The sequence below is a fragment of the Myotis nattereri genome (genome assembly GCF_964212035.1).
Source record: "Myotis nattereri genome assembly, chromosome: 2".
In the NCBI taxonomy this organism is placed as follows: domain Eukaryota; kingdom Metazoa; phylum Chordata; class Mammalia; order Chiroptera; family Vespertilionidae; genus Myotis; species Myotis nattereri.
Window position 1 is genome coordinate 199,856,017 of NC_138076.1, and position 23,274 is coordinate 199,879,290.

Genomic DNA, 23,274 nt, shown 5'->3' on the forward strand with positions numbered 1-23,274 from the left:
TAAAGACAAAGAGTGAATCTTAAAGGCAGCAAGAGAAAAGAAAACTGTTACCTACAAAGGAGTTCCTATAAGGCTGACACCTGACTTCTCATCAGAAACTCTACAGGCCAGAAGGGAATGGCATGAAGTACTCAAGGTAATGGAAACAAGGATCTGAGACCAAGATTACTATATCCAGCAAGGCTATCATTCAAAATAGACGGTCAAATAAAGAGCTTCCCAGTCAAAAAAAAAAAAAAAAAAAGGCTAAAGGAGTTCATTACCACCAAACCAGCATTACAAGAAATGCTAAAGGGATTTGTTGTAAGGGATTGCCAAGAAGAAACAGAGATAGAAACCTGGCCATACAGAATTGAAATGGCTATAAATAAGTACTTATCAATAATAACCCTAAATATAAATGGATTAAATGCTCCAATCAAAAGGTGTAGGGTAGCTGAATGGATATAAAAACAAGACCCAACTATATGCTGCCTAAAAGAGACCTACCTCAAAACAAAAGACACACACAGGATGAAAGTGAAAGGATGGGGAAAAATTTTCCATGCAAATGGAAAAGAAAAAAAGCTGGAGTAGCAATACTCATATCCAACAAAATAGACTTTAAAAGCCTCATACTAAGCGAAATAAGTCAGTCGGAGAGAGACAAATATCATATGATCTCACTCATTTGTGGAATATAATGAACAACATAAACTGATGAAAAAAAAGAGAGCCAGAGGGGGGAAAAATATTCTAGAATGTAATAGAAGTAATCCTGTTATTTGCAGATTTTTAATATTTCCTACAACTTTCGTGATATCATACTATGTTAGTACAGTTTTGGTAACATTATTATACTTAAAATCCTTTTATTCTTGAAATATTAATGTATACTGTATGTAATATTATTATATGCAAGATCGTTTTTCTTGAATAATTGGTGTTTATTGCATATAACATTATTATATTTAAGATCGTTTTTCTTGAAATATTAAGGTTTATTGCATATAACATTCTATTTAAAATCATTTTTCTTGAAATAAAAAACAAAAAAATTACATCAAAGTAAAATAAATTGGTTTTATAATATAATGCAAGATTTATGTCATTTAAAGAAATTGTTATACATACCTGCTTTGTGATACGGATAATAATCTATAGTCAATTTTGTAAAAGACAGTTGCATAGCCCCTCCAGTAATACGTCTATTCGACTCTGGGAAAAGAAAAAAATGGATTTGAGAGAAAGTGAAAAGAATATTAAGCAAATATCAGAAACACTTAATTTACCACACCTACAGTACAAGCAGTAATAACTGTCTCTCTATTATCATGAATAATACGTTAAAGATTTTAGGAAATGCAATTCAATCTAATAAGTATTAAGCCTCAATCCCTTGCAAGGTACTAGGATTAAAAATGAGGATGCAATCTACTTTTATATTTATAGCCCTAACCACATGTCAAGCATTGTTTTAAATACTTTAGGTAGACTTACTCATTTGCTATTCATAACAACCCTATAAGATAGGTACTATTATTAGTAGTATGCCCATTTTCTAAATAAAGAAATTAAGACACAAAGAAGTTAAGTAAAATAGGCCAATGTCATACAGCCAATAAGTGTAGAGTTGGTTTTGAACCCAGAAAATATTTACTACTACACTATATCATGTTTTCTCTTACTGAAGAGGAAACTGAGTCTATTAGGTTGGATTAGTTGTCTAAGATCACATAGCTAAATTAAGGTCAGAAGTACCTAAGTTAATGTAACTCCAACATAAAAATCAAATTTTATAATAGCATGGACAAATCAAATACAAATTAAGACAAAAGCTATGTACATACTCTCTACATTCATTTGATAACTCTAATTTATTTCAACTAGCAGAATTTCTAGTACAGACTTACAACCACTCATTTAAAACTCCTGGCCAAATATTTCAGAATTCAGGTTTTTTTTTAATATTTTATGAAAGTAATATGGTATCTATATATGCAAGACACATCATATTCTAAGCAGATTTGAAGGCAGCACCAAGTAATAAAAAATAGTAATTATTCAGCAAAACTCAAATATTTACACTAAGTGGATAAAATAAAGATGATAAATAGCAATGTGTTTAAGTAGTTTTTCGAGCAAGTTTTTCACAAACCTAAGAAGAAACATTTCAGAACTTTCTGGATTTTAGAATAGCAGAGAACTAATCACACATCTGTACAACAGAAATACTGTGTTTTGGTAGAGGGGCTTTCCAGTTAGTAACATCATTCAGCTTATTCTCTGAGGGAATATATAAAGTAAGGAATGAAAGAGCTTAGAAAACACTTTTCTCTGTTCTTTTGCTTATTATTTAACTTTGACCCCTCTTTTTGTTATTTTGGTTTGTTTTAATTTTTTGGATTTTCCTTCCAAATCACTAAAACAGAAGATACCAACTATGTCAAATGACACAAAGGACGGACAACAAAGCTTCTCCAAATTCCAAATATTCACCTTTTATGCTCCACCCTTTGATATTATATATGATGAAGGCAAGATGTTTTCTACTGCTAAGTATCCAGTACAGTTGGGCCTTGACTTACGAGTTTAATTCGTTCCGTGATGGAGCTCGTAACTCAAATTACTCGTATGTCAAATCAACAGTGAACGAGTGAGACACGTGATGCTGGGCTGATGTTGTGGTGTTCACTGTGACGTTCGCTACGCCAACTAGCGGTGGGGTATCTGAAGCTGGCTCGTAACCCGAATTTTAGCTCACAACTCAAAGCAAAAAATCGGCCAAGAGACGGCTCATATCTCGAAAAACTCGTTAGTCAGGACACTCGTAAGTCAAGGCCCCACTGTATCAGTCTGAATATTCACTCTCATAGCTTTAAAAATCCAGAGCAGCAATTGTCATAGCTATCATTCTGATTCAGGTCTGAGGGACACAGGTCAGATATCCCCATTTTAAAAAAATCCTCCCCCGAGGGCTGCCGGGCTGCCAGAGGGATGTCTGATTGCCATCTTAGGCCCAATCCCCCGGGGAGCAGGCCTAAGCCAGCAGGTGGTCATCCCCCAAGGGGTCCCAGACTGCAAGAGGGCACAGACCGGGGTGAGGGACCCCCACCCCGAGTGCACAAATTTTTGTGTACCGGGCCTCTAGTTCAAAATTATAAACAAGTTAATTCACAGGTTAAGTCTAATATTTATCCTCCTCCAAGGATGTCATCTACTAAGTCTTTGATTTTATTTAAACTTAATTTTATTAGCATTGATAGCTAACAATTATGCTGAAATACTAAATACTAAAGCAAAATAACATTTCATACCAATATGTAATGTCTATTTTTTAATTAAAATACTGTATTTACTTAGAGGCATACAGAATGTCAACAAAACAGCTGCAACTGTTTTTTCAATTACAGAGTGACACTGAGTTACAAAACAACCATTATTTCGTATTAGTGGCACCAGAGACAACTGAAGATGAAAATACTACCATCCCCACATAAACTAAGTTGTTCTGAGCACCAAGAACCTGCTTTAAATGTCCATGCTAATTTATAACCCCCATACTGTATAGCAGGCAAGGTTAGTGGCTACTGAAAATACCACCAAGACGGGAGTATCTAACGTCACATTCAGTAGTATGTTAACTATAAAAAAAGAAAAAAAAAAGACTCTGTACAGTTTAAAAACAAATCTTACTCAACCTTACATTTCAATTTTTTTTCTCTAAAATGAGTGAGTTGTGTACAGGGCAGTTAACTACTTTATAGATAAAAAAAAAAAAAACCTGTGCTAGAACCAACTTATTCATCATCATCTTCTTCTCCTTCTTTCTCCTGATCATCATCCTCTTTACCTCCTTCCTCTTCCTTCTTTTTCTTGCTTTTTCAGCCATGATGACACCCTTCTATGCCACATCAGGCTCTCCCCATAGCTAGTTATGCAGCAATCTCCTTTCCATGTTTCTCCTTCAGCTTAACAGCCTTGTTTTCATCTGGCTGCTTGTCATCTGCAGCAGTGTGAATCCATATCTCTCCTAGCTTTTTTGCAGCATCACCCATGGATAGGCCAGAATGCTCATTTTACTTTGATTTTTGGGTGATATTCAGAACAAAACAAGAAAAAAGCTGAAGAAGGTGGCCTCTTGGGTGCATTGAGATCCTTGAACTTCTTGTTTCCCCTTTAGGAGGGCTGTAAGTTTTCATTTCTCTTTCATTAACAGGCCTTGTCCACCTTTGCCATGTCTGCAAATTTTCCTTTCTCTTTAGCAGACATGGTCTTCTACCTCTCTGAGCACTTCTTAGAAAACTCTTGAAAAGGTGACTGAAGCACCTGGAGGTTTCTCCTTGTGTTCCTCCCAGCAAGTTTGCACAAAGAAAGTATATGATGACATTTTGCCTCTCAGCTTCTTAGGATCTCCTTTTCCTCAGCAAGCACAGTCACCCAGTGCCTGCCAACTTCCACTTGCCTGAGTGTGTTTCTATGGAGCTCAATGTACTGTAATCTACAATGTTTAGCATTACACCTTTCATGCATGTATCTCTTATGAATGATAAAGTTATGACCAGTTATCTTATGTACATACTACATAATAAACAATCCATTTTATAGTAAATTCTAGGAAAACCAAAATAGTTTAAAATAAGCAGCTTTAGTTACCTTTTTCTTTAGCATGAATATCATCACATATGTGTAGGTCTAGATGAGAAATCACTAAATGATGGGAAGTTTCTTTGACATCGAAGTCATTGAACAGTTTCACGATTGCATCATTTAGATCAGGAGCATTTGAAGCCTGGGGTGACTTCACTTGCTGCGTAGATGGGGCTGCTGTGGAGCTCTAAAAGGTTCAATACCGCCTTAGCACTGCAGGTTAAACACTTGCAATTCCCACACAAGAAAATATAAGTATTCTTAGGAATAGCGATGAAAAATAAGCTAATACATTTTCTTTTGTATCAACTATACACAATTTGAATATGAACCCAATATGTTTTGGTAAATAATTGAATAGTTATATTCACATATTTGTAGCCTTTCTTGTCTTAGAAAACATACTTATTAACTACTAAAGGCAGTTTATTTATTTATTTGACTATTATTAGTTCTATCTATTAAAGAGAAAAGAAATGTGAGCCCTGTATATATCAACTGTATACACTATTATATATCCTGTAGAAATTAATCATTTCTTTGTAAAAGCCCTTGTGTAAGTGCTCTAGTGCCTCTTATAAGATGCGGTGTGTCTTTGAACTTGGATATATAAAGAAGCTAGAAAGCAGAAGAGACATAAGAGATTTTAAGTTCAAAGTCCTTTCTCCCCCAAGAGAAAAAACACAGAATAGTGAAGTGTATAGATATATGTGTACCTCTAATAGCCTAAAACAATTCTGCATACATATTCTGATGACATATTAGCCTTAGAACTGTACGTGAAACACCAATGGATGTTTCTCTCTCACATCAATGCTTCTCTTTCTCTCCCTTCTTCTTTCTCTATTATAATCTATTTCACATAAACAAAACAACTAACCATTCTGATTTTTAAACCATTTACAGGTAAAGTAGAGTTTTCGTTCCTGTTAACTTAATAGCATACCTGTGTAGGTTCAGAAGCCATACTCTTCCTTTGGTCTGTTGATTTTTCTATTGCTTCACTAAGAGATTTTGCATATTGTACCATAGCCTTCAACTGAGAATCCGTTAAAACCCATAACAAGTCATCCAATATTAGAACTAACTTTGTTGCAATGACGTTGCAGTCCTTTAACTGTCAAAAAAAATTGATTCGTAAAATGAAGCCAAGAAGTAGAACTTATAATGTACTTTTATTTTTTAATTTAATTTTTGAGTAGAAATATGGATCCTCCGTTATTCATCAAATATTTAATGAGTTCCAAAAGTATGGAAAGAATATTTCTTAGTATAAGCAATACAGTGGTAAAAAAAAGCCTGACAAATTCCTGTACCTAAATAGGTAAAAGCTATATAGGTACGAGTATCTAAATAATTTAATTTTACATTTAAAGGTAATAAATCATTTAATTACCTATGTTAATTTTAATTCTAGTATAAAAAAGGGCATTAAAATTCATTAAATACTAAAATGCTATTTTAACCACATATTCTAAAAAAATTCTTTTCCAACTTAATTTAGTATAGTAATGTATGTCCGGTGATACAAAACATGTTATTGAGACTTTAAGCCGTGGTTAAAATAAGTCATTACTCTGTCATTAGATTTCATCATAATCCACAGCGGACTTTCAGCTACTTAAATCTTTTAGTACCAATCTTCCCTATTTATCTTAGTTACCAGTCAATATCTTAATAACCTTCAAAAGCTAGTAGTTTTGGTTACTGTTTACTTACTCTTGAGCGATTCAACAGGAGAAATAAAATGTTAAAACTGTTAATGCTCAACAGTTATTTGGCAACTGAGAAATCTATTCAATCATAAGAAATAAAAATCTAAGTATTAAATCCAGAGGACTGAAAAATGTTATTATAGTAGGTTTCTTCAAATATTGGTTTAGGCACTATATTTTATTTTGCATTCTTTTAATATGCCAATATTTTGCTTAAAAATTATTTTAATAGTTATCACATGAATCACAAAGGAAACCCTGTTAACTTACTCTTCTTTTAAGTGTAACTCTGATTTTTGATTGGTTGGTTATTAATCGAACAGGAGCGCACATAATTTCAAGATGTGAACTTTGGGTAGCATCTGCCTCTATTCGAATCATCTGCCAATTTATTTCTTTAAATGTCAAAACCTAAAGAGAACACAGAGATTGGCTTCACTTATACAAAAGAGAATGGGAAAAATGTAGATTAAAAAAAAAAGAAATAGAAACATATCTTCACTAATTTTCATGACATTCTAGATAGTCACTATGATTTTATTTTTTGAAATTGTATACTTCCAGCAAATTCAGTAACACATCTTAATAATTATAGTCCTCATCTGTAAAGCTGTTAATACTTTTATTCTAAGTAATTTAATTTTACTATAAAGTACAAAGATCATTTGAATCATGGGACCAAGAATTTAAATGACATATTTTAGTTTGGTAAATGTAAACTTCAATTCTGAGTAGCCATGAAGCTAAAATAGATTAGCTCTGAGTTGAAAGATTACAATAATGATATTAAAATATGCATATTTAATAATGAGTAAGATTAAAACAGAGATATAGTTAAAAAGCAAATCCAGTAGTATGTGAATCTAAGTTACCATAAGAAGTAATTATTTTAAACATCCTCTTTTATTTATCAGTGACTAAAATAATTTTTAAGCCAACAACAACAAAAAAATCTTTACCTCTCCTCTCTGTGGATCTTGAATACGAGTAAATCTTAAATCTCCATGCTCCCAGTTTGCATTCACGCTATAGATCCGCAGCTGGGAAAGTTCAAAGGACGCATTGAAGGCTTTTGCTCCAATGCGGATGACAATAGAATTTACAGAAACAGTGATTCCCTCAACTACTTTTTCAGCAAAGCTGTATTCACTGGAAAACAAAATATAATGTGCTAAAGCCAAAAAATCATTTAAAAAGTTATCTGTTAATATTCTCAAACATGTTCACAAACTATCATATTTACTCATTTTGGCTTAAAAGAACAAATTTTTGTTAAAACAATAGCCTAGCCTGGTCACATGTAAGTTATAAAAATGCTCTTCTCAAAATGATAAAAAGATTTTTTAAATTGGAGGTTATTTCCTAAGTTAAATTAACAATATCAGTATCTCAAAAATTATCAGTTCAGAGAGCAGGCATTTATAACAAATAAGGATGACACAAAGAAGGATGAAGGAACCAGTGAAATAATTTCATCATTTCAGAATAAGGTTAAAAAAGTTTACATTCTCTAATTCAATTCAGCAAATACTTACTGAACATCTACTATATGAACAACACTGTGACATAAGGAAAACTAAAATATAGTTATGGCATTATAGGGCTCACAAGTTACTTGGGGAGGAAAAAAAACACCCTAGTAACTAAAACATGAGGCAATCTGTAATTGTTTTTTAAAAGGAGAATCATCAGTACATTTGGTAGAAGAAGAAATTGCGTATAACTAGGAAGATATATATCCAGGAAAAAATGATGAAGTTTCCGAAGGGAGAAATAGGAAGGAAGGGAAACCCTGGAATGGAGAAAGCATGAGCAAAGGCACAGATAAGAGAGCAGAGGTTATGTTTCAATAATGGTAAGTAGTACAGTATCTATAATAATAAAAGCATAATATGCTAATTAGACCAGACGAAGCCGGAAGGTCGAAGCTGCGGTGGCACAAATTTCAGGCATCAGGCCTCTAGTAACTAGAATATAAACTATCAATATATTTTGGCAGGAGGGAAGGTAAAAGTTTGCCCAACTAGTATATTACTTCTATGATCATCAATCAATATAACCATTATTCCTAAATCTATGTCTTCATCCAGATCTGGAACTTCAGACTATAAACTTCAAATGTCCCCTGGGGAGCAAAATTGGCCTCAACTGAAAACCAATGAGTAAAATGAAAACTTTTCTGATAAAACGAAGTCTCAAAATTATAGGCTTTTATCTATCAAAATCCAATTTGCAAGCATTCTTTACTTAATGAATTTTATAATAATCCAAAAGGTCTAAAATTTTTTAGGCATCAATTTAACTCTTAAGAATCATAAAAACTCCTTTGATGCATAAAATAAATGATATCCATCTGATTTATAGAATGCCTAAGCTGTGCTGCTTTCATTTTCTGCTACTGCTCTGCCTTTGGTTGATCGTTACTATTTAAATATCAAGAAAAACAAGATGAATAAAAGAGGCTAAAATCACTTCTGCTACTTTTGTAATGTATATACTAAAACTGTACAATGTGTGATGGGAAAGGTGACTGAAATAGAGACTGTCTGAGGTTAGTGGATTTTATGTTCCCTTACTACAAATAATAGAGATGACTATCGGTAAAAATAAAGGAAAAAAAGAAAACACAAAACAATGAATGCATAAATCAACCAATGATTCAACCAATGGAACAACAAATTAACAAGGAAAAAAAGTAGAGATGACTCTAGGAAAGAATTCCCTTTGCCAGTCATACAGTTTAATGGAAATAGCTTACCTCTGTCCTGAAGCAGTTGCAATTGGTGATGGGCCATTAGGATTTCGTGGTTCTTCACATGTACTCATTTCCATTATTACTTTATCTAAGGACTAATAAAAATGCATTAAAACTGTAAGCAATTAGATATTTTATTTTATGTATATTATAAAAATACTAGTGGCCCGGTGCACGTAATTTGTGCACATTAAAAGGGAATTAATTAGAGGAAATATTTTAATATTGCTATTTGCCCTTTCTCTATAAATAGAAGTGTCAGAGATGAAAGAAAATTAGTAAAATGTCTAAGAAAATCTCCCTCCTGTCAGAGTCTGGGGTGCGCCGCAGGACCCAGAGTCAAGTCGGAGAAATCACTTGAGACTCAGACCCGCCAGCTCCACCCCCACTGAGCACGACCCAGAGCCAGCTCACCATACACCTGTCAAGCCCTCCCTCCCCCGCAGCGTCACGTCAGCGCTGGGTGGCAACGTACCACGTTCCCAGCAGGGGACACAGGCAGGCAGCATCATGTTAGCACTGGGCAGGCCTCCGCACGCCTCCACCGGAGGCCGCCCCCGGGCCAGGCTGGGCCGCACAGAGGCCCTCCTGGTGATAGCAGTCCCTGCCCACCCACTTCTGCTGTGCATGCCGCCTGCTGAGCGGTCATGACATGACAGCATCCCAGATAATTTGCATATTCCTCTATTATTAGTATAGATTTAAGACTATATCCTCTTTCATTTCTTTATGAGCTAAGTAAACATTAAGTGAACAGAGTCATTTTAAGTGCCTCTCTAAAGGCCTAAAGAGACTAGTATCAAAACAGAAAACAATGCATTCAGTCCTTTCTCAAGGCACTTACTATATGGTGGGAAAATTGTGTGTTTTATAGGAGTGTAACAGAAAAACAGTAAGAAGTAGTCATATACTGCTGAGAAAATCATATTTTATACAAGTGCAATTTCTAATCCTAGAGTGTGTTAATATTAAAAGTTAGATGCTTAGATAAATGTTTATTTCTGAAGCAATTCAGAACTCACCAAACAGATGGGATGTGTTTTCAGTTTTGTCCATGGGATCTGAAAAAAAGAAGTTTATTTCTTTAAAATGAATCATTAAAAAGATGTAAAACAGTAACCAACACAGTTTCTTTCTTAATATAGTGACAGATATACCAAATTGTATCAGATGACTTCTTTCTTAAATTGCAAAATAATAAAATGAGCAATTCATTCATACTCTTAAAATTAGATGTCCCTATATTACATAAAAGACTACTCATATGTTTGGTCATCATTTTAAATAAAAATTTCAGGTTGCCTTAAATATCTTCTTTTCCCAGCCCTTAAAACACATTTTAATTTCATAATTTAGTTAAGACTTCCCAGTAAAGCATAATCAGTGTTTTGTTCACTTAACAATTTTTTATATTCTACAATTCTGACCAATCTTTTTATAGATATTCAAGATAAATACAGAAGTGAGGCCATTGCTATAAAATGTAGGCAATGTCAAATAAATATTATTCAAACATAACCTGCACTAAAATACCATGTAATTGAAGATATTTTTGTTTAAAGAGGTTAAAAGAAAAAATTAAAGGAGATTATCTTTTTTCCTAAAATCTTCTCTTTGGTGCCCAACTTTAATTTTATGAAACAAATTAGCATTCACTATTTCCACTGAGCAGACTTTAAAACTAGGCCTAGTCTTTAAGATCAAAAAGTGATATGACATTAGTGTCAAAGTAAGTAGAAATAAGTTTTAATTAGTAGTAATAATAACAAAAGACAACTTTAAAATCCTCAAAATAAGAAACAAATGAGAAAAAGAGATTAAACTTCAAATAAAAATATATAAAGATAACTTATCAGTCCTCATGTCTTCATTTAAAATAAAGTGTTTACTTATCACAAATTTAAACTGTCACATTTGACAAATCCTATAAAAACTTTGAATATTTTACTAATTCCCAATAATTTTATTTAAATTATATTAAATGTTTTAAAATTTAGAATCTATAATTTAGTAATTTATATTAGTATATGACTAAATTCATAAGGCACATATTCATGTAATTATTTAGACTAGGGCGTGGGGAACATCCCGCCGGTGGGCTGTGTAGTAAGGCACGCAAAATCATTTGGTCTGGCCCTGCCAAGGCATTAGGGGTGAGTTAACTAAATGTTTGACCAAATATAGCAGGCTAATTTTTGATCATTTTGTATGACTCTCGAATAATGTTATAAATATGTAAATGGCCCTTGGCAGAAAAAAAGTTCCCCACCCCTGATTTAGACAAAGGTATTTGTCTTTTTAAATTATGTTAATAAAAATGCTTCTTTATAGAATTATCTAAAACAAAGTATTTATTTTAAAATATAGAGATGAAATAAAAAATAAAAAACAGAAAATGCTTTTCACACATATCAAAATCTCACCCTAATAGATGCCTTATTACAAAAAACTTTGTTGATAGCAAGCCATGTTGGCAAATCCAACATATTCTGGAGCACCTCTTCATCCAACTCCAAATTCTTCAGTTCACCTTCTCCTTTAAGAGTACTTAGATTTATCTTGTCAGGAGATAAATTTTTAGTAAATCTGAAAAAGAATATATATTGACATTTATTTTAGCATCAGTTATGGTAGAGTCATTCTTGCAATATACAGAGCATTAAAAATGTAATAGCAGCACTAAGAAACCCAAAACTGTGTGACAGTCTCTACTTTAATCCATGTTTTTCAACATGGTTTTATTTTTTGTTTTCATCTCTGTTGTCCGTAGCTCTATTAAAGAAAACCTAGTACTTTTGTCATACATTTAAATCATATTCCCATATGTAATCAAGCTCTGGTTCTCACTGTCTTGCAAATTTATGAGTATTTACTGAGTATCCATTGTTTCCCAGGCACTATGAAAGGCAGTGCATATCACATTTTGTTCACTTTGCTATACACTACATCACAAGAGGGGATATTCCTATTCTACTAACCAACCTACAAGGAAGGTTAGGAAAAATGAGACCGTTCAGAAGTAGGAACAGCAGCAGTAATTACCACCATTCCTTTTCTTTTTTTCTAATTTGTTTTTTAAATAATTTTTCATTTTCAACTACAATTGATATACAATATATTAGTTTCAGATGTGCAACCCAGTGACTAGACATTTATATAACTTATAAACTGATCACCCTGATAAATCTAGTACCCATCTGACACCATACATAGTTATTAAAAAATTATTGACTATATTCCCTATGCTGTAATTTACAAGACAGGCCGTTTGTATGGAAAATCCACTGGAAACAGCATGGGTGGGCCAGCAAGTTGGATGGGGTGGGGGAATCAGTGTTAGTCAGATTAATGGAAACTCAAATATGGCTCCCCTCTGCTGGCTCTGTGGGGGAGGGCTCAGCAAAGAAACAATGGGCTCTGCCAGCACTTCTGTAGGTGGGGGAGAAAGCTACAATGTCCCTGGTGCTTTTAGAGCTACTGCCCCAGCACTAGTGCTCAGAGCAAATGGGTACAAGTAAGTCCACGTTAGTACTCCTTTTATTTTTGATTGATTAATTTTAGGGAAAGAGGAAAAGAAAGAAACGTCAATTTGTTGTTCCACTTATTTATGCATTAATTGGTTAATTCTTATGTGCCCTGACTGGGGATCACCCTGACAAAGTGATCACTTTATAAGTTACATAAAGTTTGGCGTTTCAGGGCCACACTCTAACCAACTGAGCTCCCCGGCCAGGGCTGCCACTCCTTTTAAAATCATCCAGTGCTTCCCAGCTTTAGAAACTGACCCAGATCATTCTAGAGATAAATAATAGTACACACTAGAGGCCCGGTGCATGACATTCCTGCACTGGGGCGGCAGGGAAGGGTCCCTCAGCCCAGCCTGCGCCCTCTCACAGTCCAGGACCCCTCAGGGGATGTCTGCCTGTCAGCTTAGAAGCCAGCAGTCAAATATCCCTCTCGCAGTCAGGGACCCCTCGCTCCTTACCGCCCACCTACAGAGGAGGCGGGTGAGGCTCCCGCCACCACAGCTGCGCTTGCCAGCCCTGAGCCCGGCTTCTGGCTGAGTGGCGCTCCCCGGCTGAGTGGGATCTCCATAGGAGTGCACTGACCACCAGGGGGCAGCTCTTGTGCTGAGTGTCTGCCCCCAGGTGGTCAGTGCACGTCATAGCAACCAGTCATTCTGCCATTCGGTCTTTCTGCATATTAGGGTTTTATTATATAGAATAGAGGCCTGGTGCACAAAAATTTGTGCACTCGGGGTGGAGGGAGGTCCCTCAGCCCGGCCTGTGCCCTCTCGAAGTCTGCGACCCATCGGGAGATAATGACCTACTGGCTTAGGCCTGCTCCCGGGTGGCAAAGGGCAGGCCCAATCCCTAGGTGCAGCGCCTGATTGGGCTCAGAGCAGGGCTGATTGGGGAGTTGGGGCGCCGCCCCCTGTCATGCACAGAGCAGGGCGGATCAGTAGGTTGCGATGCCACTCTCAGTCACGCTCAGGGTATGGCTGATTGGGGGGTTGGGGCACCGCCCGCTGTCACACTCAAGGCAGGGTCGATGGGGAGGTTGCGGCGCCACCCTCTGTAACGCACAGAGCAGGGCTGATCAGGGGGTTGAGGAGCTCCCCACTGTCACTCACAGAGTAGGGCCGATAGGGGAGTTGGGGCACCGCCCCCTGTCACACACACAGCAGGGCGGAACAGGGGGTTGGGGCGCCGCACCCTGTCACACTCAGGGCAGGGCCGATGGGGAGGTTATGGCTCTACCCTGTCACACACAGAGCAGGGCCCGTGGGGGGCAGTTGGGGTGCCGCCCTCTATCACCCACAGAGCAGGGCCGATCAGGGGGTTGGGGCACCGCCACTCTCACACTCAGGGCAGGGCCGATGGGGAGGTTATGGCTCTACCCCATCAAACACAGAGCAGGGCCCGTGGGGGGGGAGGCGTTGGGGCGCCGCACCCTGTCACACACAGAGTCGCAGAGCGATCAGGGGGTTGGGGAGCTCCCCCCTATCAGGCACAGAGCAGGGCTGATCAGGGGGTTGGGGCGCCTTCCTGTCACGAACGGAGCAACCAGATAGGGAGGTTGTGGCCCCGCCCCGTCACACACAGCCGCAGGGCGATCAGGGGGTTTGGGCGCTGCCCCCTGTCACGCTGATCCCGGTGCCGGGAGGCCTCTCGGCTCCGCTGATCCCGGTGCTGGGAGGCATATTACCCTTTTACTATATAGGATAGTGGCCTGGTGCACAGGTGGGGGCCAGCTGGTTTGCCCTGAAGGGTGTCCTGGATCAGGGTGGGGGTCCCCACTGGGGTGCCTGGTCAGCCTGGATGAGGGGATGATGGCTGTTTGCAGCTGGTCACACACCCTTCAGGGTGGGGGTCCCCACTGGGGTGCCTGGCCAGTCTGGGTGAGGGGCTGAGGGCTGTTTTCAGGCTGGTGGGTGACCGAAGCTCCCAACACTCCTTTTTTTCTTCTTCTTTTTTTTTTTATTCTGGGCCAGCTTTAGCTCTGAGGCTTGGTTCCAGCTCTTAGGCCTCCGTTGCGGTAAGCCGGTATCTGGTTCGTTTGGGTTCTATAATCAAAACACTGTTTCAACTCCAGCTCTGAGATCCCGGCTGGCTGAAAGCAGGTTTCTGGGGTTTTGTTTAGCTTCTATATTTGTAACAATGTTTCAAACTGCAAGCTCAGAGGCCGGCAGCAGCAGGCGGGGAATGTTGGAGTCCTCCGTCACTTAAGCAAGCAAGCCTCATGTTCGCTTCAAGCTGCCTGGCTGCCGGCCGCCATCTTGGCTGGAAGTTAATTTGCATATCGCCCTGATTAACCAATGGGAAGGGTAGCAGTCGTATGCCAATTACCATGTTTCTCAGGCACCCCAGCAGGACCCCCACCCTGATCCGGGAGACGTTTCAGTGCAAACCAGCCGGCCCCCACCCGTGCACCAGGCCTCTATCTTATATAGTAAAAGGGTAATATGCAAACTGACCCTAACAGCAGAAAGACTGGGAATGACTAGTCACTATGACACACACAGCCGCAGGGCGATCAGGGGGTTTGGGCGCTGCCCCCTGTCACGCTGATCCCGGTGCCGGGAGGCCTCTCGGCTCCGCTGATCCCGGTGCTGGGAGGCATATTACCCTTTTACTATATAGGATAGAGGCCTGGTGCACGTGTGGGGGCCGGCTGGTTTGCCCTGAAGGGTGTCCTGGATCAGGGTGGGGGTCCCGCTTGGGTGCCTGGCCAGCCTGGATGAGGGGATGATGGCTGTTTGCAGCTAGTCACACCCCCTTCAGGGTGGGGGTCCCCACTGGGGTGCTTGGCCAGTCTGGGTAAGGGGCTGAGGGCCATTTTCAGGCTGGCTGGCAATTGAAGCTCCCAGCCTCTCCTTTTTTTCTTTTTTTTTATTCTGGAATTTATAATCCCAGAATTACCTTCTATAATTGAAACTTTGTTGCTGTCACTGGTGCTCCCAGCTCTGAGGCTGCAGCTGGCTGAAAGCAGGTATCTTGGGTTTGTTTGGCTTCTATAATTGAAACTTTGTTGCTTTTGGAGCTGTTGCTTTCGGAGCTTAGAGCAGGCCGCGGCAGAAGGGGAACCTTGGCTTCCTCCATCACTGGAGCAAGCAAGCCTCCTCGCTTCACCTGCGTGGCTGCCGGCCGCCATCTTTGTTGGCAGTTAATTTGCATATCTCGCTGATTAGCCAATGGGAAGCATAGTGGAGGTATGGTTAATTACCCTTTTTGTCTTTTATTAGATAGGATTATATAGGATATTTTGTTCTAAAAGGTCTCTGAAGTAGGGACTTATGCAACTCTATTTAGCAAATGATGTTGGTGTTCTCTATGTGAGACTCGAGTTTACTGTATACCAGGCTCTTTGTTGGCATGCACTACTACCTCATCTAACTCCCAAAATTACCCATTAGGGTCAATACTACTTTTATCCCCACTTTTTACATGAATAAACATAATGCATAACTTATTTTCCTAATGTCACAAATGATAATAACAGTAATAACAATAAAGTTCACACATTTTAAAGTACTACCATATACATTACTTTAATGCTTAAAGCAACTCTAAAATATATAAAATTGCTAATTTCACACAGCAAATACTTTTTTAAAGTGAAACTACATACAAAATTTACTGGCTAACAAGAGTTACTAGCTAGTCTTTTACCTTTTCCTGAAATTAAATAAAGTAGCAAAATGTACCAGGTTTTCACATGCCCTACACATCAACAAGAATATAAATCAACTAGAGGCCCAGTACATGAAAATTGTGCACTGAGGGGGGGGGGGGGCGGTAGTTCAGGGGGTCAGTCCCCTCCTCCAGCCTGCACCCTCTCACAGTCTGGGAGCCCCTGGGAGATGTCTGACTGACAGCTTAGGCCTGCTCCCTATAGTGGGCCTAAGCCGTCAGACAGACATCCTTAGCGCTGCTGTGGAGGCAACCACCGCTGCACTTGCCAGCCATGAGCTTGGCTTCTAGCTGAGCAGCTCTCCGCCTGTGGGAGTGCACTGACCACCAGGGGGCAGCTCCTGCATTGAGTGTCTGCCCCCTGGTGGTCAGTGTGTGTTATAGCAACCAGTTGTTCCGCCTTCGGGCTGAAACTGGCTCTCTGACATCCCCCGAGGGGTCCCAGATTGCAAGAGGGCACAGGCCAGGCAGAGGGACCCCACCGGTGCATGATTGGGGCAGAGGAGGGATATGGGAGGTTGGCCAGTCGGGGAGAGGCTGCGGGAGGGCTCCAGGGTGTGTCCAGCCCGTCTTGCTCAGTCCCAATCAGCCAGACCCCAGCAGTAAGTTAACCTACCGGTCGGAGCATCTGCCCCCCACTGGTCAGTGCACGTCATAGTGACTGGTCGACCAGTCAACTGTCTGCTCCCTGGTGGTCAGTGCACATCATAGCAAGCAGTTGAGCGGCCTTAGCATATCATTAGCATATTACACTTTGGTTGAATGGCCAACTGGACGACCGGACACAGCATATTAGGCTTTTATTATATAGGATATGCACATGCTTCTCCATTTATGATAAACCAGAATTCTTGAGCCACATTTTATTTATAGTCATATCTTCTCATGGAATGTCAACTGAGAAATACAAAGTTCATATCTAACCCATATTTGACCAATAATGCTGGGTTATAATACTTAACTATCAATCATGCTTAGTTTAATACTATGAAGTTTCCTGATAGCCCACCATTCCTAATTATGTAGAAATGACCTACCACTTCCTTAAGGCAGGACATTAGAGCTAGAAGGGAACATTCAATAAGGACTAATTGAGGATTCACTATTCAGACACATACAGTGGCAAGCAGAACACTCAAGGTCCCTACTTTTGTGCAGGTTTCAGTTTAGCTGGAAAGAGGGAAGATCAAATAATATGACTGAGAGAGCATACAGTAGGGAGTCTTAATTCAGAGCTTCTTTGAAACAAGAAATTTTGAGTTGACATCTAAAGGATGAGTAGTAAACACCCACTACAGAAGGAAAAGAAGGTGGCAGGGCAAGAAAGAGTATTACAACCAGAGGAAATAAAGCATCTAAAAGTTCTGAGGCAGGAGGGAGCGTGGTATAAAATAGAACAAACAAAAGATCAGCATCTGGAATGTAGCAAGAAGGACAGGACAGTAGAAGATAAATCTAGAAGAACAAAGAGGAGGCCAATTATCCAAGGCCCTGACCATTTTGTTCATTAACTCATTCATTCAATTAATTTTAATTGATACAGCAGGTCCTCAAATAATGTCATTCTGTTAGAACATTGATGAGACACCACAGGAACTTAAGTCTTGTTTATATTCATTAGCCTATGAAAAATTGGTTTCATTATACATTCTTTTGTCACAGTTCCAAGAACCTGTTGACAACATTAAGTGAGGTCTTACTGTTCCTATAATTTAATAGGCACTGGGAATTTTAACAATTAACAAGATAAAAAATTTCTGCATTCATGGAGCTTAATGGGGGTGGGGAGGGGGGAGAATTAAAAAATACAGAGAACTAAAAAATAAGTTAAATATATATTAAGCCAGGTTCTGATATATATGGAGATAAAAATATAAAGCAAAATAGTAATATAGGAGGTATAAACAGAGGACCTTTTAATTTTTATAAGGGTGGGCAGGAAAAGCCTCATTGAAAATTTGACATTTGGGCAAAGAGCTTAAGGAAGTAAGGTGCTAGCTATGCAAATAATGCCCCAGGCAGAGGCAAAGCAAGGACAAAAACTTGATGTGGAAACATGCTTAGCATGTCTAAGGAACAACAAGAGGCCAATGTGACCGGAGGACATGAACAAGGGCAAGAGTAACAGGAAATAAGGTTAGAGAAATAACAGGGGCTAGATCATGCAGGATCATTTAAGCCACTCTAAAGACTCTGGCTTTTGCTCTGAGTAAAAATGAGAGTGACTAGAGATGGTTTTAACTAGAACAGGAGACTTTCGTTTTTAAAGAATCACTCCACTGAAAAGATATAACAGGAAGACATGGGCAGAAAAAGGGAGCCCAAACAGGAGGCTACTGCAACAATCCAGTTAAGAGAAGCTGCTGCCTTGGATCAAGTAGGAAGGGGTGAGCTGCTGCCATGGATCAAGTAGGAAGGGGTGAGAAGTTTAGATATATTCTGAAGAAAAAGCCAACAGAACTTGATTATATAGACCAGTGGATCTCAACCTTCCTAATGCCGCAACCCTTTAATACAGTTCCTCATGTTGTGGTGACCCCCAACCATAATTAAAGCATAGTGATTAATCACAAAAACAATATGTAATTATATCTTCAATATGTGTTTTCCGATGGTCTTAGGCGAACCCTGTGAAAGGGTCGTTCACCACCACCCCCACAGGGGTCGCGACCCACAGGTTGAGAACCGCTAATATAGACTGAATTCAAGGATGACTCCAAGGTTTTTGGTCTAAGTAAATGGAAGAATAAAATTGCCATTTACTGGGGTAAAGAGGTAGAAATAAATTGAAATTCAGGATTAGAATTTAGGCTTTATAAAGGTTAGTAGTTAGATATACAAATCTCATTCAGTAACTACAGATAGAAATTTTGTAATCACCAGTGTAATAGATGGTATTCATGGTTGCAAGATGGAGATGGAAAATGAAATGGCTCAAAGACTGTGGCCAGGGATCATTAAGAAGCCAAGGCAATGTATAAGAAAGAATGAAGGAGATTAAGAAGAAGGGCCAATGAGAAAGGTTTGGTTTGGTTTTCAAGTGAGAAGTCAGCGTGCTTATATGCTGATGACAATCATGCGGGGGGGGGGGGGGGGGGGGAGCTACTCTTGATGGTACCAGAAGGACAGACAATCCTTGATCAGGAGACAGCAAATAAAGTATACAAGAGAAGGGGTTGGCTTTAAATAGTTCTGACTTTGGAAAGCATGTTAATGTTCTACATATGTAAAAAATAAAATAAAATGAGAAAACTGAAACTGAAAGACAAACAAACAAAAAAACCTAAAACTGAAAGCAACTGAAACAACTGAACCTAATTGTACTTCAAAAATACTATAACCACACTCAAGGAGAAAACAGAAAGAAAGGAAGGAAGGAAGGATAGACAAAGGGACAGATGTACAAAGAGTAATTAACCTAAATGACTCATGAGCACAACAATGACTGGTTATGTACAAGAATGTTCATCTCAATGATATTTACAAAGGGAAAAAAAAGAAAGCAACTATATGTCCAAAAAGGAATAAACCGTTTAATTATGATACATTATATTATATACATATCAAGTACTATATTTTGACAATATTATAAAGAAATGCTTATATTAAAATGTCTGGTGAAAACTCAAGATTCAAAATTATACCATGATTTCAATTATGTAAAAATTCATTATAAAATCTCAAATACCAAGAGTACCTATGTTGTGGGCGAGATTTTAGGTTTACTTCTTCTTCATACCTTTCTGTATGTTTAAAATATATACGGAGCATATGTCACTATTATAAAGACAAAAGTTCAACCAAAACCCTAAAAGACAGGCCTGGCAAGAGTAAAAGTGAAAGATGAAGATTAAAATACAAGTAATTCGCAAGAAATTCTATCTTCTAATTAGTTCGTAACAAAGAGATAACATCTGCAAAGATCATGGGCCTTAAAGTCAGACAAAAGGTTTGAATTTTAGTTCAGCCACTTACTGTGATAGCTCTCTAACTCAATTTGTTCATCTGTAAAATGGGGAAAATAATACTAACCTCAAAATATTTTAGCGAGGATTAAAGATAATATGTAAACCATCTGATACAAAATAGATCTTCAACTGAATTCTCTTTTTTCTTCCCTCTTTCTATTTAGTTTAAATTATTAACACACTGATTTTAGTTTTAACTGGAGCAATATAAGAAAAATCATGCTTATCCAAACAGGATTTTTAAATGACTGAGCTATAGAGCTAATTTTGAAATCACCTGAGAGTAAGATATTTTTTAATTAAAAACATTTTATTTTATTTTTAAATATATTTTATTGATTTTTTACAGAGAGGAAGGGAGAGAGATAGAGAGTTAGAAACATAGATGGGAGAGAAACATCAATCAGCCGCCTCCTGCACATCTCCTACTAGGGATGTGCCCGCAACCCAGGTACATGCCCTTGACCGGAATTGAACCTGGGACCCTTCAGTCCGCAGGCCGACGCTCTATCCACTGAGCCAAACCGGCTTCAGCTAAAAACATTTTAAAAGGGTGGGGGTGGCCAGGGAGAGTTCAATGGCGGAGGGGGGGCGGAAGGGGGAGGAAGGAGACATATGTAATACTTTAAACAATAAAGAATTTTAAAAAAAGAAACAATAAAAAAACATTTTAAATAGAAAGCTGAAAATATATTGGTAACTCTCACATCCACAGCTATTAGAAAGCTGGTTTCTTATATTGGGTAGGCAATGTATATATGAAATTATTTATCTTCTATTACTCATATGCTAGACTTTAATTTACCTATGTTTAAATCTGGCACAAATGTTTCCCAATCATTTATTAATATAATTATGCTTTTTCCAAAATCAGAAAGGAGCAAATGGTTCTTTAGTCACAGGTGTTATAATTTAACTAGAGGCCCGGTGCACAAAAATTTGTGCACTCGGGGTTGGGGGGTCCCTCAGCCCGGCCTATGCCCTCTTGCAGTCTGGGACCCCTCGGAGGATGTCCACCTGCTGGCTTAGGCCTGCTCCCTGGGGGATCGGGCCCAGGCTGGCAGTCAGACATCCCTCTGGCAGCCCGGCAGCCCTTGGGGGATGTCCACTTACCAGCGGGGAGCAGACCTAAGCTACAGTCGGACATCCTTAGTGCTGCTGAGGAGGCGGGAGAGGCTCCCACCACCACCGCTGTGCTGGCAGCCATCAGCCTGGCTTGTGGCTGAGCAGAGCTCCCCCTGTGGGATCGCACTGACCACCAGGGGACAGCTCCTGCATTGAGCATCTGCCCCCTGGTGGGTGTCATAGTGTGTCATAGAGACCAGTCATTCCCAGTCGTTCTGTTAGGGTCAATTTGCATATTACCCCTTTATTATATAGGATTGATATAGGAAAAGCATGAAGTATATACTAGGCAAACAAAGTGAATAATATACACAAAAGAGCATTAAGGCATAAAAGAGAAATGTGTCTACCTATGCTTTTTCCAAGTGTTGCTGCCAGCTCTTTGGACTAAATTGCCACTTGAATTCCCCAGATAACTAGCTGTATTATTCTTCTAAACATTATAACTGAGAAGTGTTATAACACTAGGCCTTATCCTAAAAGGAATAAATTATATCTTAAATAAACCATTCCAGCTGACTAAAGAATCATTTAAAGGTGTAAAAAGGTATATAAACATTTTAAAGTGAACTTTTAAAAAATGGTAGAAATTTAGGTCAATTAATTAAACTCTGAATAACTACTTACTTGGTGGAGATGAGGGTGGGGGTGGGGAATGGAAGCATAAAATCTATAGAAAACCAAAGTACTTATCTTAACAAAGGCTCAAAACAAAGATAAGAGAAAAATGATTGACCTAAATATGTCAACATTATAACTGCACAGAAGAAAGACATACCACATAAGAAAGATAAAAATGGCACAACTCTTACTGACATTTTAAAAATTCAGAATGCACACGACAGTTTCATTACTATGTACATTATGGCATGCAAAGAGGTTTTAAAATAAACGTGGCCCTGATTCTAACATTAGTATTATATAAAATAAACTTCAATGTGAATGTATACATTTTGTTGGTTAACTTTCTCATATTTTAAACAATGTAACAACTTAAAAACATACGTAATATATAAAAACATGCTTCCATTTTATCCAAAACCTTCTTTAATTACACATAGTAAAAGAAATGTACTGTTTTTTTCAGTATTAACAATAAAAATAGCTAACTAAAATTCTCAGGCAAATAAAAAATATATGGGTTTGATTTATATATACAATTTACAATCAATACATATTATTAGAGTATAAATTAAGTGCTATGCTAATAAACATTTAGGGCAAAAGCAAGAGAGTAAATCCACATAATCAAGGTTCATAATTTAAGAGAGCACAGCATAAATGCATGAATACTCAAGAAACCCAGTTCTCTAGCGGTGGGGGGTGGGAGTGGACTAGAAGGGGTCAATGGGGGGAGGGGGACATATGTAATACTTTTAACAATAAAGATTTAAAAGAAAAAAAGAAAGAATTCCAGCTCTGCAAGAAGACAAATACCACTAACTAAACATCTCGGTATCTCAGTTTCCTGATCTGTAAAATGGGGGTAATAATAGTACCTGCCTCATGGTGCTGTTTTGAGCATTAACTGAGTTAGAACACTTAAAATGCTAGGAACTGTCCGTAACACAGAGGAAAACTCAGTGTTAACTACTATTAATATTAAGGTACAGGTTAAACAGGAATATCAACAATAGAGGGACAGACATTACATAACTAGTGATCACAATTTTCTTTAAAAAATTTTGACTTTCCCCTGGCCAGTTTGGCTCAGTGGATAGAGCGTCAGCCTGCGGACTGAAGGGTCCCAGGTTCGATTCCGGCCAAGGGCATATGCCCAGGTTGTGGGCTTGATCCCCAGTGGGGGGGGGGGGGGGAAGGGGGCAGCCAATCAATGATTCTCGCTCATCATTGATGTTTCTATCTCTCTCTCCCTCTCCCTTCCTCTC

The 23,274-nt window shown here is 38.6% G+C and overlaps 1 protein-coding gene and 1 pseudogene across 2 annotated transcripts in view; both read right to left on the reverse strand.

Moving 5' to 3' along the window:
* BLTP3B (bridge-like lipid transfer protein family member 3B) overlaps positions 1–23,274 on the reverse strand; it is an 89,315-nt gene that overhangs the window by 38,425 nt on the left and 27,616 nt on the right. The window contains exons 2-9 of the mRNA XM_081084501.1: positions 11,523–11,685; positions 10,122–10,160; positions 9,103–9,194; positions 7,304–7,493; positions 6,615–6,755; positions 5,576–5,746; positions 4,636–4,816; positions 1,114–1,197 (exon numbers count right to left, since the gene is read on the reverse strand). Of these exons, the coding sequence (XP_080940627.1) occupies positions 1,114–1,197; positions 4,636–4,816; positions 5,576–5,746; positions 6,615–6,755; positions 7,304–7,493; positions 9,103–9,194; positions 10,122–10,160; positions 11,523–11,685 (1,061 nt within the window). The remainder of the gene's footprint in view (positions 1–1,113; positions 1,198–4,635; positions 4,817–5,575; positions 5,747–6,614; positions 6,756–7,303; positions 7,494–9,102; positions 9,195–10,121; positions 10,161–11,522; positions 11,686–23,274) is intronic.
* Positions 1,960–4,496, reverse strand: LOC308512571 (high mobility group protein B1-like; annotated as a pseudogene). The gene is made up of 2 exons: positions 4,445–4,496; positions 1,960–4,401 (listed from the first exon to the last, which is right to left on the reverse strand). The product of its transcript is annotated as a high mobility group protein B1-like (transcript).